The sequence below is a fragment of the Thalassophryne amazonica genome, chromosome 4 (genome assembly GCF_902500255.1).
Source record: "Thalassophryne amazonica chromosome 4, fThaAma1.1, whole genome shotgun sequence".
Taxonomy (NCBI): Eukaryota; Metazoa; Chordata; class Actinopteri; order Batrachoidiformes; family Batrachoididae; genus Thalassophryne; species Thalassophryne amazonica.
Window position 1 is genome coordinate 15,438,762 of NC_047106.1, and position 16,097 is coordinate 15,454,858.

A 16,097-nucleotide genomic window follows, 5' to 3' on the forward strand; every position below is an offset into this window, starting at 1 on the left:
GTGAGGCACGCGCTTGGGCTACAGCACTTTGGGAGCAAAATTGACGGCTCCTTACCACTTATACTGGGTTTGTGAGGGAGTTTTTGGTCACCCTAATAGAGGAGAGACTGCTTCAACTGTGCTGCTGTCTATGAGACAGGGGCGCCGGAGCGCAGCCGAATATGCAGTCGCCTTCCGCATCGCGGCTGCGAGGTCCGGCTGGAATAACGTTGCGCTCCGCGCCGCCTTCATAAACGGACCGTCGTCGGTCCTGAAGGAGCACCTGGTAGCCAAGGAAGAACCGCGGGATCTAGATGGGTTTATTGATCTCGTTATACGGTTAGACAATCGGTTAGAGGAACGCCGTCGGGAGCGAGACGAAGGACGTGGCCGTGCATGCGCCATCCCTAGGTTCCGCCCTCCCCACGCTCCACAGCCTCAACGCTCCGTGTGGCTACAGCTCCCCCTGCTGACGAAGCTATGGACACGAGCAGGGCCATATTTAGACCACCTAACAGACAGAGGAGGCTGGCCCGCGGGGAGTGCTTTGTCTGCGGCTCGAGTGAGCATCTGCAGAGAGACTGCGGATTTAACCCTTCAAGCCCCAGCACTGGTGGACACGGGGTCAGAAGGGAATCTGCTAGACAGCAGATGGGCTAGGGAGGTAGGGCTCCCTCTGGTGGCGCTCCCTTCGCCATTGCAGGTGCGGGCACTAGATGGCACCCTTCTCCCTTTAATCACGCACAAGACACAACCTGTAACTCTGGTGGTGTCTGGAAATCATCGGGAGGAGATCGAGTTTTTTGTGACTCCTTCTACCTCCCGCATGATTTTTGGCTTCCCTTGGATGTTGAAACACAATCCCCGGATTGATTGGCCGTCTGGGGTGGTGGTTCAGTGGAGCGAAACCTGCCATCGGGTGCGTTTAGGATCCTCGGTTCCTCCCGGTTTACAGGCTAAGGAGGAGGTCAAAGTCCCTCCCAATCTGACGGCAGTGCCGGTTGAGTACCACGATCTTGCTGACGTCTTCAGCAAGGATCTGGCGCTCACCCTTCCCCCGCACCGTCCGTATGATTGTGCCATTGATTTGATTCCGGGCGTTGAGTTCCCATCCAGCAGGCTGTACAATCTATCACGACCTGAGCGCGAATCAATGGAGACCTACATCCGGGACTCATTAGCTGCCGGGCTGATCCGGAATTCCACCTCCCCGATGGGTGCAGGTTTCTTTTTTGTGGGCAAGAAAGACGGCGGACTCCGTCCATGCATTGATTACAGGGGGCTGAATGAGATTACAGTTCACAATCGATACCCGTTGCCCCTGTTAGATTCAGTGTTCACGCCCCTGCATGGAGCCAAAATCTTCACCAAGTTGGATCTTAGAAATGCATACCACTTGGTTCGGATCCGGAAGGGAGACGAGTGGAAGACGGCATTTAACACCCCGTTAGGTCATTTTGAGTACCTGGTCATGCCGTTCGGCCTCACTAACGCCCCCGCGACGTTCCAAGCTTTGGTTAACGACGTCTTGCGGGATTTCCTGCACCGATTCGTCTTTGTATATCTGGACGATATACTCATCTTTTCTCCGGATCCTGAGACTCATGTCCAGCATGTACGTCAGGTCCTGCAGCAGTTGCTGGAGAACCGTTTGTTTGTGAAGGGCGAGAAGTGCGAGTTCCACCATACTTCTTTGTCCTTCCTGGGGTTTATCATCTCCTCCAACTCCGTCGCCCCTGATCCGGCCAAGGTTGCGGCGGTGAGAGATTGGCCCCAACCAACAAGCCGTAGGAAGCTGCAACAGTTCCTCGGCTTTGCAAATTTCTACAGGAGGTTCATTAAGGGCTACAGTCAGGTAGTTAGCCCCCTGACAGCCCTGACCTCTCCAAAAGTCCCCTTCACCTGGTCGGATCGGTGCGAAGCCACGTTCAGGGAGTTGAAACGACGGTTCTCGACTGCACCAGTTCTGGTGCAGCCCGACCCTGGCCGCCAGTTTGTGGTTGAAGTGGACGCCTCTGACTCAGGGATAGGAGCCGTGCTATCCCAGAGCGGAGAGACCGATAAGGTTCTTCACCCGTGTGCCTACTTTTCTCGCAGTTTGACCCCGGCTGAACGGAACTATGACGTCGGCAACCGAGAACTCCTTGCGGTGAAAGAGGCTCTTGAGGAGTGGAGACACCTGTTGGAGGGAGCGTCTGTGTCGTTCACGTTTTTCACTGACCATCGAAACTTGGAGTATATCAGGACCGCCAAGCGGCTGAACCCCAGGCAAGCCCGCTGGTCACTGTTCTTCGGGCGTTTTGACTTCCGGATCACCAATCGCCCCGGGACCAAGAACCAAAGATCAGATGCCTTGTCCCGGGTACATGAAGACGAAGTCAAAACTGAGCTGTCGGATCCACCGGAGCCCATCGTTCCGGAGTCCGCTATCGTGGCTACCCTCACCTGGGACATGGAGGAGACCGCCCGGGAGGCCATGGCATGGAACCTGGACCCCGGAACGGGACCAAAAAAATCGTCTGTACGTCCCACCAGAGGCCAGAGCTGCAGTCTTGGATTTCTGTCACGGTTCCAAGCTCTCCTGTCATCCAGGGGTGTGAAGGACCATGGCAGTTGTCCGGCAGTGCTTCTGGTGGGCGTCTATGGAAGCCGACATCCGGGAGTATATCCAGGCCAGCACCACCTGTGCCAGGGGCAAGGCAGACCATAAGAGGACCCAAGGACTTCTCCAGCCGCTCCCGGTGCCTCATCGCCCCTGGTCCCATATCTGCCTGGATTTCGTCACGGGCCTCCCGCCGTCCCAGGGCATGACGACCATCCTCACGATAGTGGACCAATTCTCCAAGGTGGCCCACTTCGTGGCCCTCCCGAAGCTCCCAACGGCCCAGGAGACTGCTGACCTCCTGGTCCACCACGTCGTTCGTCTGCATGGGATACCAACTGACATTGTCTCAGATCGTGGTCCTCAGTTCTCCTCACAGGTCTGGAGGAGTTTCTGCAGAGAACTGGGGGCCACCGTGAGCCTCTCGTCCGGGTACCACCCACAGACGAACGGGCAGGCAGAACGGGCCAACCAAGAGTTGGAACAGACCCTCAGCTGTGTGACATCCGCGCACCCAACGGCCTGGAGTAACCATCTGGCCTGGATTGAGTATGCACACAACAGTCAGGTGTCTTCTGCCACCGGCCTCTCCCCGTTTGAGGTGTGCCTATCGAATGCCCTTCCTGACCCAACTCCATATAATTATATTGAACCAGGAACCTTACACATTGGAAAAAAGCACACTTAACCATTTACTATAGCGTTTATTCATATGTAATGATTACTAAACATCTGATTTAACCCTCAATTACCTGTTTTTTTAATGTTTATTATTGCATTAACTAACATGAACAAGTTACATGACTACTAAAAACCTTATTTAACCCTTAATTACCTGTTAGCCCATGCTTATTACTGCATTAACTAACACAAACAAGTTAAATGATGATTAAAAACATTTAACCCTTAATTATCTGTTAGTTAATGCTTATTACTGCATTAACTAACATGAACAAGTTAAATGATTACTAAAATCCTTATTTAACCTTTAATTACCTGTTTGCAGTGGTGGGCACAGCTAAGCAAAACGTTAGTTTCGATAACTGTTAATCCGCTCACTGAAAAGTTAGCTTTTATAAAGCTAAACGGATAACTTTTAGTATTGACTCCAGTACACTTGCAGCTACTCATGGGTGATTCTTAGACTACAGGCACTTATTATGTCCTTTGATCATATTGTATGAAAAACAGAAAAAAAAGGGGAAATTTCACACTTTTATAGTTATGTTTACAATGAAAGTGTTTTAAGAAATTTGTTCTAGTAGTCTATGATGACTTTTTCACCTTTTTTCAGCATCATTATATGCAAATATTGCCGTTTTGTGCTTGTCCCACACACAGACTTTTGATCTTCAATGATAAAAATGAATGGTAAAGAAATGTTTTTTCTAATGTTTTAAAATATCTCTGAATAAAATATCAGTAAAATAATCAAAACATAATTGGGGTATTCAATGTCATACAACTGTTATTTTTTTTTAAACAAAATGTAGTTGTCCCACACTATTGCCGTAATTTCCAGCACAACACTGTAATGTCCCTTTAAACAGTTTGTATGAAAGATTGTTTGGGTAGTTTCTATGGAGATAAACAGTGACATCAGAGCACATGTATATAGCGCCAAATCACAACAAACACTTGCCCCAAGGCGCTTTATATTGTAAGGCAATGGTGTGGTGGAAATTACATTTACAAGGCCAATAGTGCCCGTAGTTAAAGAATCACCCTCATACTTCTGAGTAAATTCAAAGGCAATCACAAACAACAACAAGCCAGCGCTTCTAAGATCAGCCTTCTCTCAGCAAAAGACACCTGGTGAACAGAGAGGAAAAAAGCAGAGAGAAAACAAATCATTTATTTTCACAGCCATACAGTCTTGCAGACGTGTTGCAGGAGACATGCACAGCAAGGCAGTTTTCACATATGGTTAAAATTTTAAACAAACTAATTCCAGACAAGTTATCAAAATTAACATCACCTCTGTCGTTTTTGCAAAGTGAAAATATCAGATATATGTTTTAGTTTTAAAGTAATGCACTAATTTTGAAGGTTTGAGCATTTACAGACACACACACGCCAAAAAGCATTATAGGAAAATGAGCTTCCTGTCATCAGTGGTTGGTTGGTTTATATATATGTAAAAACCAACACACAAGTTACTGTAACGTGTGTGTTGGTTTTTACAAATAAATCTGTATTTGTAAATATGTCATTTTTTTCATTTGTAAAAAAAAGACAATTTGAAAACTGAAAATTCTGTTTAAGTGTGATTCAGTACATAGTGAATGTATGGCAATTGGTATTCACACTTCCATCCAGTAGATGGCAGTGTTCATGGCAACTAAATTTAGTAGAAGTTAATTGGGCCGCTGAGGGTTTTCAAAGTTAGCTGAAAAGCTAGTCTGCTAACAAAATAGTTAGCTTCGCTAATTAGTGGTTAGCAGATTAGTGGAACTGTGCCCACCACTGCTTGTTTGTTAATGCTCATCACTGCATTAACTGTTGTCTGTTGAAGGACCAGTGTTGTAAAGTGTTACTAATTAATAAAATTGTGTGACCACTAACCCCACCCATCAAATATAATTGCACACAATAATCCATATTTAATCTTGTTAACTCTGGGTTTGTCGTGGAGTGAGGGTATGTTGGCAAAAAATGTTTTTTGTGGTTGACTTTAGAGAAGGCCGATCTGCCTGTAGGTTTGGTGGGGGGGGGGGGGGGGGGGGGGGGGGGTTCTCAGTAAGCCACGCCTACTTTTGAGCAATCAAACAAATCACTTCCTTGTTGAAATTCTGTGGAAATGTCAGATTTGACTCGGCATCAAGTCACATCTCAGACACTAAAGACGCTTTAATTTCACTGTTTCTATAAACAGCGCTTGCATGATGTTTACCTACGCAGCCTTTTACACATTCTACACCTGCTACACAACTCCAAACACATTGTTTTGCATTACTCGTTGACTTGCTTTGATTTTTATTCTTCTGGGAAATACACTGGTGCACCGCGTTTAATCTCATTTGAATTTTCTTATTTTCTCTCTTATTCCACTGTGTCATCCCCATAACACTCAAAAAAAAAAACAAAAAAAACAAACTCATTTCTTTGTCGCTGTGTATTTTGGTATAGCAGCCTTAGATCCCACTGGTTGCTAAGGAGCGAGTGCTGCGCCGCTCTAATGGGCTGATTTGGTATTCAGCTCAATGCTGGCTCTTATTTTGGTATGCCAGACAAAGTGTTTTGATGGAGGACGATTGCAGCCGCGTCTGGAGACAGTTTGATGGTTTATGGATGAGAGCACACTCCGTGCCTTTGACTGCACAAGACAATGCACTATGTTCTCTTCTTCCCTTATCACACAAATCACACACACACCACAGTGGACAGCGCCACACATCAGGACTGACGACGCTGCTGCAGAACAAGTTCTTTTTTAACGAATCTGTTCCAAAACAGTTTATTTTCTTTCTTCTTTTTTAGAAATGAGCAGAGCGGGACTTTTTGTTGCCGCTTGTCTGTGGAGCTTGAACAGTGGCACAGTGACTCTGAATAAAGGCATCGTAAGACTTGAACCACATTTAGGCTGCAGCGTTCAGAGTTCCCAAAGCTTGTGGGTGTTTTAATGACTCATTTTAACTTCATTTAAAGCCAGCTGAGCAGAAAATAGATGAGTGAATGAGCCTTGGGCCAGTATGGATCTGCAACCGATTTACATCTCTGTGAGAGTCAACCCACAGCCGAACAGCTGTGCGCGCGCCTGCACGAGGGGATGCGTGAATGTGCGTGTGTGTGTATATATGTGTGTGTGTGTGTGTGTGTGTGTGCAGGTGTGCAGCTGGATTGCACATTTCTGTGAGCGGCACTTGTCTCTTCGGTGTCTTCATCGGAATAGACAAGGGCGCTGCAAAGGTGAACTGTAGTTACAGTGCGCGCGGGGGGATTTGGGGCGTCGATTCTGAAGTGTTTTTTGATAAAGGGATGTGCTGCAGGTGGGAAGCGTCTGCTGTTCAGAGAACACCCAGTCCTTCTGTGGCCTCTCAGGCAGACAGTCTGCTCACTGTTCAGAGGCTGATAACAGGGCTCAGTAAATAAAACTCTTTTTCTGAAGACCAGGGGCCGTCGTGCCCTGTCTGGTGCTTTTGTTGGTCCTGGGTGATGTTTTTATGGCAGTTTGTTCTATTCTACTGTGCGTTTTTGCATCCTCACGCTAACACCTGAAAAGCACAGTTATGCGACCAGTGAGGCTGTTTGTTCCTCTATTTCCTCAATTTAAAAAGAAGAAACTGAATGTAAATCTTTTTTTTTTGCACACAGAAATATCAAATCAAATCAATTTCATTTATATAGCACCAAATCACAACAAACACTTGCCCCAAGGCGCTTTATATTGTAAGGCAAAAGCCATACAATAATTACAGAAAAACCCCAACGGTCAAAACGACCCCCTGTGAGCAAGCATTTGGCGACAGTGGGAAGGAAAAACTCCCTTTTAACAGGAAGAAACCTCCAGCAGAACCAGGCTCAGGGAGGGGCAGTCTTCTGCTGGGACTGGTTGGGGCTGAGGGGAGAGAATCAGGAAAAAGACATGCTGTCTAAGAGAGCAGAGATCAATCACTAATGATTAAATGCAGAGTGGTGCATACAGAGCAGAAAGAAACAGTCAGTGCATCATGGGAACCCCCCAGCAGTCTAAGTCTATAGCAGCATAACTAAGGGATGGTTCAGGGTCACCTGATCCAGCCCTAACTATACGCTTTAGCAAAAAGGAAGGTTTTAAGCCTAATCTTAAAAGTAGAGAGGGTGTCTGTCTCCCTGATCTGAATTGGGAGCTGGTTCCACAGGAGAGGAGCCTGAAAGCTGAAGGCTCTGCCTCCCATTCTACTCTTACAAACCCTAGGAACTACAAGTAAGCCTGCAGTCTGAGAGCGAAGCGCTCTGTTGGGGTGATATGGTACTATGAGGTCCCTAAGATAAGATGGGACCTGATTATTCAAAACCTTATAAGTAAGAAGAAGAATTTTAAATTCTATTCTAGAATTAACAGGAAGCCAATGAAGAGAAGCCAATATGGGTGAAATATGCTCTCTCCTTCTAGTCCCCGTCAGTACTGTAGCTGCAGCATTTTGAATTAACTGAAGGCCTCTTAAACGTACCTCTTAAACAGACGTACACACGCTAGCTAACCAGTACAAAGGTACTTGCAAATTTTTAACTGGTCCAATTAATTTAGTGTCCACCACTAATTTGTACTATTCAGTATTATATTAAACAACAACAAGCTTTTGCATTATCCATTTTTAGAAGAGTTCCTGGCAGAATTTTATAAAAATGTATCACATGTTGATATGATGACCAGTTTCAAACCCTTGCTTCAGGGGCTCCTTCTTGTTAAATAACATTGTGCCACACTATGGGTGATATAATCACAGCATACATGCTTTTTCTCTACAGCTCCTGTGGAGGCGCTGGTGTGCGATCAGTGCGGAGCCACGTTCTCCTCAGAGGATGCTCTGGAAGCCCACCGGCAGACGCACACAGGTACTTTCCAGGCGTGCCAACGCGCACTGCACACAGCGATATGTTTAACCTGGGCGGCATGTATTGAGCTGTCATCCAAAGCGTGACCACAGAGCGTGTGATCATGGGTCTAAACTTGCTTGTCATGCTGGCGGGGTTAAACTGTCCCTGTCGCTATGCTCCATAATTTATCAACAGGGAGGTGGGAGGCCCTCTCACATATCACCCGCTAATATCTCCTGGCATCCAAGCCAACTGTGTACCACTTCACTATATCCACTGGTGTCACAGTGTCACACATGTAACATCCTCCCCCCCATTTTGAAGGGATCAAACCTAATTGGACATTTGGCTGCTGATGTGTTCATGCATGTGTTATTTCATCTGCAGCTCAGTAGATTTCACTATCTGTGATTGGTGAGACTTTTCATACAACAACAAGAACACCACCAGTATACTGCATTTCATGTTATAACACACAAAGAAGACAGCAAAACCGGGTTGACATTCGGCAAAAGGCACATTGATCTTTGATCGTCCATCAAACTGGACTTTGTGTGTGTGGACCAACGTGGCACACACACTGCAGCTATGACATTCACAATATGTGCACACATATTGAAAGTATCACTCTTGGCCAAGTTTAGCGCCATAATGGGCGGACTTACAACTTGGTCCATCTTGGCAGATTCCTCCAAGCAGCTGTCACCTGGCTGCATCCAGCCTATAATCCTCCAGAGTAGCCACACCACTCAACACACACAGCTCCACACAAATCTGAAACAACAGGTTTTTTTTTTTTTGTTTCTTTGTTTTAAATGAAATCGGTCAAACTTCCAACCACTTCGCCTCAATCTGTACTCAACCCGGTGCAACTCGCCATAACTCTGGGCAAATTTGGACGAAAATTTGCATGAAAATTGGATGCTGAGTCACGCCAAATTTATACAAAGTCACTCCAAACTGAGCAGGTGTCAAGTTGAGGGCAGTCATGAGTCAGAGAGAATTCCCAAAAATTTTAAACATAATCACATCTAGTTTGACCGTTTTTTTTTTTCCCCTGACATGTGCCGAGAAGCACACCAGCCACTCTCCACCCCATTCAGAAGCTATGCTGAGCTACCGCTTGGGAAAACTCTGGACCAGATATGAGAGCTGCTTTAGCATTTCCATTGCCAACTGTGTTTCTTTTTTCTATTAGGTACCTGATTAAATCTGCTTGAAGAACACCTTTAAGCTCAAATCATGTGCTTTAAACAAGCAGTAACCTCTAGTGCTGAAAAATAAAGTCAGTGTGGAAGTACCAAAACCTGCAGTTCCTCAAATGACCACTTGAGGCTGGCTCCAAAAGCAAACTAGTTCCCATAAAACCTAATATTAAAATGTCAAATTTTACAGCAGAAATAGCATGGTACAAAAACAAACATTTTGGTTTCCCATGAAAACTGTACCGTGGGTTGATTTTTTTTTTTTTCTTCTTTATATCTCATGAGTATAGCCTATTTTAAGCCACAAAGATTTGCAGATTTAGGGGCATGGTCAATTTGAGACACAGCTAGCACCCAGGTGGCTAGCTGCTAGCTCAATTCTGAGCATTTTAATATATGGCATAATTGCTTGCAGTGCATTTATTTTGTATTAACGGAGCATCTAAAAAGTCTGTACAAGCTATCTATGAATTGATAACGAGGTAATGTTAACTACACTGATAGCCATGGTTACTAAGGCAATATGCTGTCAAAATTTTTAATACCCACACCTCAACCACCCACACCAACTACCTACAACTAAGCACATAAAAATACGGTGCATTTGGAAAGTATTCACAGCACTTCACTTTTTCCACATTTTCTTATGTTACAGCCTCATTCTAAAATGGATTAAATTCATTTTCCCCCAAAATTCTACACACAATACCCATAATGACAATGTGAAAATATTTTTAGAGATTTTTTAGAAATTTACTCCATTTTGGAATAAGGCTGTAACATAAAATATGGAAAAACTGAAGCGCCGTGAATACTTTTCGGGTGCACACTAGATGTTAACCAATCAACCAAACCAAGGGTAAGATTTTTTAGCCTTGGCTAGTCTGGCAACTTCATAATCGGTGGCCACATATGGGCTTAACGGATGTCTTGCCTACGCTACACAACTTTACCCATTAATGGTTTAGGTGGGAGTCAGGCAACCATTAAACATTGTCAACCATACAAAAACCAACTAACCAGCTCTTCAGAAAACCTGTGGGTGATGTCACAGAGGGTTTGTCCAGTACATTTCCACAATCTTTGGCTTTAATGCCATTTCATGTTTGTGACTGCAGTCTGAGTGCTTTATTTTAAAGTGGAAAAAGCATGACCCATTTTCTACTATATATTAATTTTAACCCAAAAGATTCCTTTGGTATGTAGATCGGTATGGCAAATCCAAAGTTGCACATATAATAACATCTTTTTGATATTTCAAGCAACAATAAACACTTTAACATTTATAAATTCCTTAATAAAAACTTGTCAAACCTTCACTTGTACATATGCTGTATTAGGCTAGAATAGTGGCCTTTAAGTTTGAAGCAAGAAAAAAAACTCACATTGTTCAAGATATATGTGTGCGATTTAAAAAATAAAAATAAAATATTTTTGACAGTACATATGCTTGACAGTGTTTGAATCCACATCTTTTTCGCCACTGTCAGAGGAAGGTGATAACCCGATCAGGAGCATTGGCATGTAACTGTAACTGCAGGTGGCACACACAGTATGAATAGTTAATGGATGTGGACATGGAGGGGTGTCAGCGGCGCCCATAAGTTTCTACCCTCATCTTCCCAAGTTGTAAACATGCAGAGCTCAGTTTCAGCTTGGCACTGGATCCAGTGCAGGGTACAGGAGGGCATTACACTCTCATTTTGTCATGGACTCAGCTTGGCCTGCTGTGACGCATGACCCTTTTTACTGACACTTATTGTAGCTCTCAGAGCCAATACTGAAATCAGCTTTGTGTCATTTAACCCGCTGTGTTGAGGAAAAGTGGGGAAATAGTGTTTGGTCCAACCACATGCAAAGATTTGTATTTCGTAAATATCACCTGGATTGTATGACTTAAAAACACTGTGTGTGTGTGTGTGTGTGTGTGTGTGTGTGTGTGTGTGTGTGTTCCCTGTTTCAGTGGTGAGTGTGTAGGCAGAGCTCAGTTTTGGCTGTGCATTAATTCACAGGGTTGTTACGGGGACAGTGTGGGCAACAAGGCTGGAAGCAACAGCTGACGGCTGCCAGAATGAGGGAGGCGAGTTTTTTTTTTCAAGCATTCATATCAAATGAGGAGAAAGGGAGCATAAAAATGTTTATGGGTTTAAGTGAGTTCATGAGCCACAGATGGACAAAAAACAAAAGACAAAAAAAAAAATGTTAAGTAACTGACCGGACCTCCCCACGTCACCCCACATTTCATGCTCCCGTCACAAAATGAATTTGTGATACCGTCATGAAAGCGCCGTATCACGAACCATAGATTATTTGCCAGTTTGTGATGTCACCACAAAATGGCGTGAGATAGGTTAGAAAATCTCATGCACTAAACCTGTGTACATAGCCAGAGAATAAACAAGGGGCAGAGAAGCTCAGAGCACAAAGGGAGTGCCATTTAATTTTCAGCACAAGGCACCATTAAGCCATTAAACCACTAAATCTTTGCATAGAAAAAATAGTTGTTGGCTGCTATTTTAAAAGTCAGAGTTAGAGCACCTTTAAAGAACTTACAGACACAAGGGTTGTCAGATGTACAATCCTTTTTGTTTAGTAACTTTGCCATTAGTTTGAGGCATGGTCACTAAGAGCATTGGGCACACTTCTTAAAAAAGCAATTAGTTATAGTCACTAGTCACTTCTCCAAAAATTATGTGAGCTCATGGTACAGGGAGTCCCAAACAGGAAGTGCCAAATTTTGAGTCCAAAGTGAAACAGGAAATGTCAAACACTTCCTGGATTGACAGACAAGATCCCATGGAATCTCGCGGGAAATCAGTGGCAAGTTCACACTGAAACAGGAAGTGCCAAATTTTGAGTCCTCAGTGAAACAGGAAATGTCAAATGTTGAACACTTCCTGGCATGGGCGGAGCTAGAACAGAGGCCAGGGTTGCACTGGACTCCCCCTGAAATCTGATTGGACGCAGATGATTGACATGTCTCGGCACCACACGTCTGGTTACAAGAGCTGTATTTTGAAATCAGAGTCCTTTTGACTGCTATGTTCCTCCTGTCCAGTAGTTGGTGCTGTGTACCACAAAAAGTTCTAATCCACCTTTGTAGAAGAAGAGAAATGTTTCCCTCAGATCTGAACTGAACACATCATTTGAATCAATAATGACACCCAAGTTATATTGATGAGTAAATGACCCTATTTTATGCCAGAAATGAGGTCCAGGTTGTTTATTCTGGTTGCCTTATATATGCATGTGTCATGAGTGATTTTGAAACGAGCAGGCAGCTGTTGATTAAATAACCTCTTAATTTTGCTCTCTGAGTGACACCAGGATGATGCATTTCGCTTAAAAAAAAAAAACATGCCACGGAGTGTTTCTCAACTGTACTCAAAAGTATTGGAACGCTTGGTATTTCACATATTTTAATTTGTATATGCTATTTCAAATACAAATAAATAAATAAATGTAAAGTTATCTTCCTTAAACTCAAACTGAAAGCAAATCTCTCCAACTTGATATAAATTAATTAAAAATCTAAAATCCAGCTTCCTGATGAAGTGGTGTAGAGGAGGATTTTCTTAAAAAGTCCTGAACGTTCAGCTACAATTTGCCAGAAAGTACATTTGAGATGAAAGCCTAGATTTGATGTTTTGTTGAAAGAAACTTTTGCATTTCTTCATAATTGATGTAAATAAAGTCCAAGACATATTCAGTGACTTGGAAATGTTCATGTTTCCATCCTCTGACTTGTCTTAAGAAAACTGGCAATAAAACTGATTATTATTTACAGGTGTTATCAAGTTTTAGAGATTTGCTTTCAGTTTGAGCAAGATAATTTCTGACATTTTTATTCTTTATATTTTTTGTATTTCTTGTATTTAAAATGGCATAAACAAATTAAAATGTGTGAAATTCCAAGTGTTCCAATACTTTTGGGGGGCACAGTATCCTAACCTTATGATGAGTGCAAAATGAGTGTGGTATTATTACTGTTTTGTTTAAGAATGTTTAATTTTCACTGTTGCTGCACTTTGTGTCAAATCATAGTCATATCATATATCATATTGATATGAAAATTTTAAGATACGATAATTTATACCTAATTATACAGCCCTACTGTCAGCTAGCTGAAAACTTTGAACATTAATTTACATCTACATTGTAAATGCTTAAAGTGTCAGGGAGTTAAGAGGGCTGTAATTAGGGGGGGTCTGTGGGGTGGAGGCCCCCCCCCAAGAAACTGAAAGCCAAAAAAAGAAAAATGCTTAAAAAGGCTGGGGTCTGCGGGGGTGGAGCTTCCATTGAAGCTGAAAGGTTTTAGCCATGCTAATGCTCCCCTGAAGTATTTACTCAAAAAAAGTCTCAAGGACCTAAATGACATGGTGAGATGCTGAAGCGCTTCACTTGTTCATGTCTGTGACATATACATATTAAACCTAATTAGTTATTAGGGAAAGTAAAGATTGCGTTACTTTTAAAATGTTCAAATATATCAATGAATTTGGATCCCCCCCCCCCCCCCCCCCGAATGTTAAATATGTTTAATGAATTAAATGGACACTTAATAGAATAAGTTAACAGTAAACATTGTACACTAATTATTTATTGTACATATTATTACTATGTTTATAATAGTAGAACAATCAAACATAATAGATGTTTTAGAACAGGGGTGCTCAAGTTCGGTCCTCGAGAGCTACCTTCCTGACACTCTTAGTTGTCTCCCTGCTCCAACACACCTGAATTTAATGAAAGGCTCATTAAAAGCCTGCTAACAAGTCTTTCATTGGATTCAGGTGTGTTGGAGCAGGGAGACAACTAAGAATATCAGGAAGGTAGCTCTCGAGGACCGAACTTGAGCACCCCTGTTTTAGAACTCTGACATTTATTGCACCTCACCAGGCCACAACTCATCAAATAAATTTAAAATTAAATCTTGCTTGTTCACATACATTCTTGCCTTTTATCTCAATGAGGGGAAACTAATGTCTGTAGTTCCAGCTGAATAAAAAACAAACAAATGATGTGTGCGTGTCTTGGTCGTTGGTGTGACAGAATGCATGGTTGTATTTGTGCGTGAACGCCCGCCCACCTCTGCCTCTGGTTGGCTTACCATGAAATTTCCTTAGTCAATCACCATCACTTTTGCAGGTGTCCCGCCTCTCAGTTGCCAAAGGAGAAAAGAACAAATACAAAAACAGCTTCATTGAGCTTAATTATACTAACTCACCACATTTGACTGTCAGTAATGATAATGGCGTTGTAACGATGGAAACAGTTAGAATACCTGCTACTGAAAAAAATAATGCAATTTGTATAACAGCATTTATTTTAACGACATTATTCCCATCAGTGGTCATTAATGATAAAAAATTAAAAAAAAATCCCCAACTAAGTCATTTTGACATATCTCAGTTTTTTAATAACATTAAAATGATTAAATTGGAAACCTTGAATTCAGTCTGATTGATTTTATGCTGTGTGATGCATGTAATATAATACAGGAAACTGACACGGATGCATTACAGCTATTGTGAGAGAACCCCTGTCACATCAATAAACATCATTACGAAAGCTGTTCTGCACCTGTTCTGCTATTCAATTCTATGGATATCGATCAGCAGATTTGGCAATTGTGCAGGAAAATAGGGTTACGCTCCGCCAACATTAGTACTTGCATGCTCATAACATGTTGCTCTTGTAGAAGCAGAAGTACTAAAGTAGCACAGAGAAAATCAGGGGCGATATGACCAGTTATGTTAGAGCGCTCCATAGTTTTGTTTGGTGTCATAAACACATCAGAGAGACAAGTTGGAGCTGTGAAAAACAATGTTTTGCCATGATGGTTTGAATTATTTTGGAATCTTACTAGAGCTTGAAGACTCAGCAGCGGTGATGGCCCTGTCCACCTCCTCTGAACAAAAAATATTATTAAATCATTCAGAAGTGGTTCATCAGCAAAACCAGTTTGCTGTGTAAGTCTCAGTAAGCGTTTTGATATGTCAGAGGTGAACGGCCGTGGGTTGCTGAAATTTGAGCGGGGGGGGGGGGGGGGGGCGGTTGTTCTGGTGGTGGATTGGACTGTGGGAAGGGAAAAGAAGGGGACAGAGTGTATGTGGACTTTCTGATGGCAAGAGGATTGCTGCTGGTGTCGAATGCCAGGACGTGGAGGAAAACAACATCATGTGCTGCTGTTTACTCCTCGGCACAGCGCTGTCATAGTCTCCTCTGACCTACTTGTCAGGGCTCAAAATAAAAGAATGGATCCGTCTCTGAAATGTTGTCACAACAAAGCCATTTATTTCATCAGACCAAGTCAATGCTGGGGGACACTGAGCTGTCCGTTTTAGAAAAGCCAAGACTAGTTTGACAGCACGCATTAGAGTGTACATTTCAAATCAAAGTGCCCTCGACATAGTAAAGAGCAATAACAGTTCACATTACAGGCATTATGGTGCACTTATTCTCCACTTGTTGTTAAGATATTTTGTGGATGGATCCCCATGTTTGCCACAGCACACATAAATGTCAAATAAACATCAGGGGAAAAAAGAACACAATATCAACATCCTGAAAAAATACATTTTGGGCCGAATGTGTCGAAAATGACTCAGTAGTCAGGTCACGGAGCATGCACTAGTGCCACATTCATCACACTATTGAACCTCCTGGGTTGGGTAGCAACCACCAATAGTGGTGTAGCTTAGCTAAAAGTTCCATAACAACTGTACATTTTATGGTAAAAGCATAGAATTTGGTACACATAAAGCCAAAGGTATTCCAAATAAAAGTGC

The 16,097-nt window shown here is 43.1% G+C and overlaps 1 protein-coding gene across 1 annotated transcript in view; it reads left to right on the forward strand.

Moving 5' to 3' along the window:
• Nucleotides 1-16,097, forward strand: part of LOC117509439 (zinc finger and BTB domain-containing protein 16-A-like) — an 87,214-nt gene that overhangs the window by 27,654 nt on the left and 43,463 nt on the right. Inside the window, exon 4 of the mRNA XM_034169137.1 lies at nt 8,033-8,119. Within this exon, the coding sequence (XP_034025028.1) occupies nt 8,033-8,119 (87 nt within the window). The remainder of the gene's footprint in view (nt 1-8,032; nt 8,120-16,097) is intronic.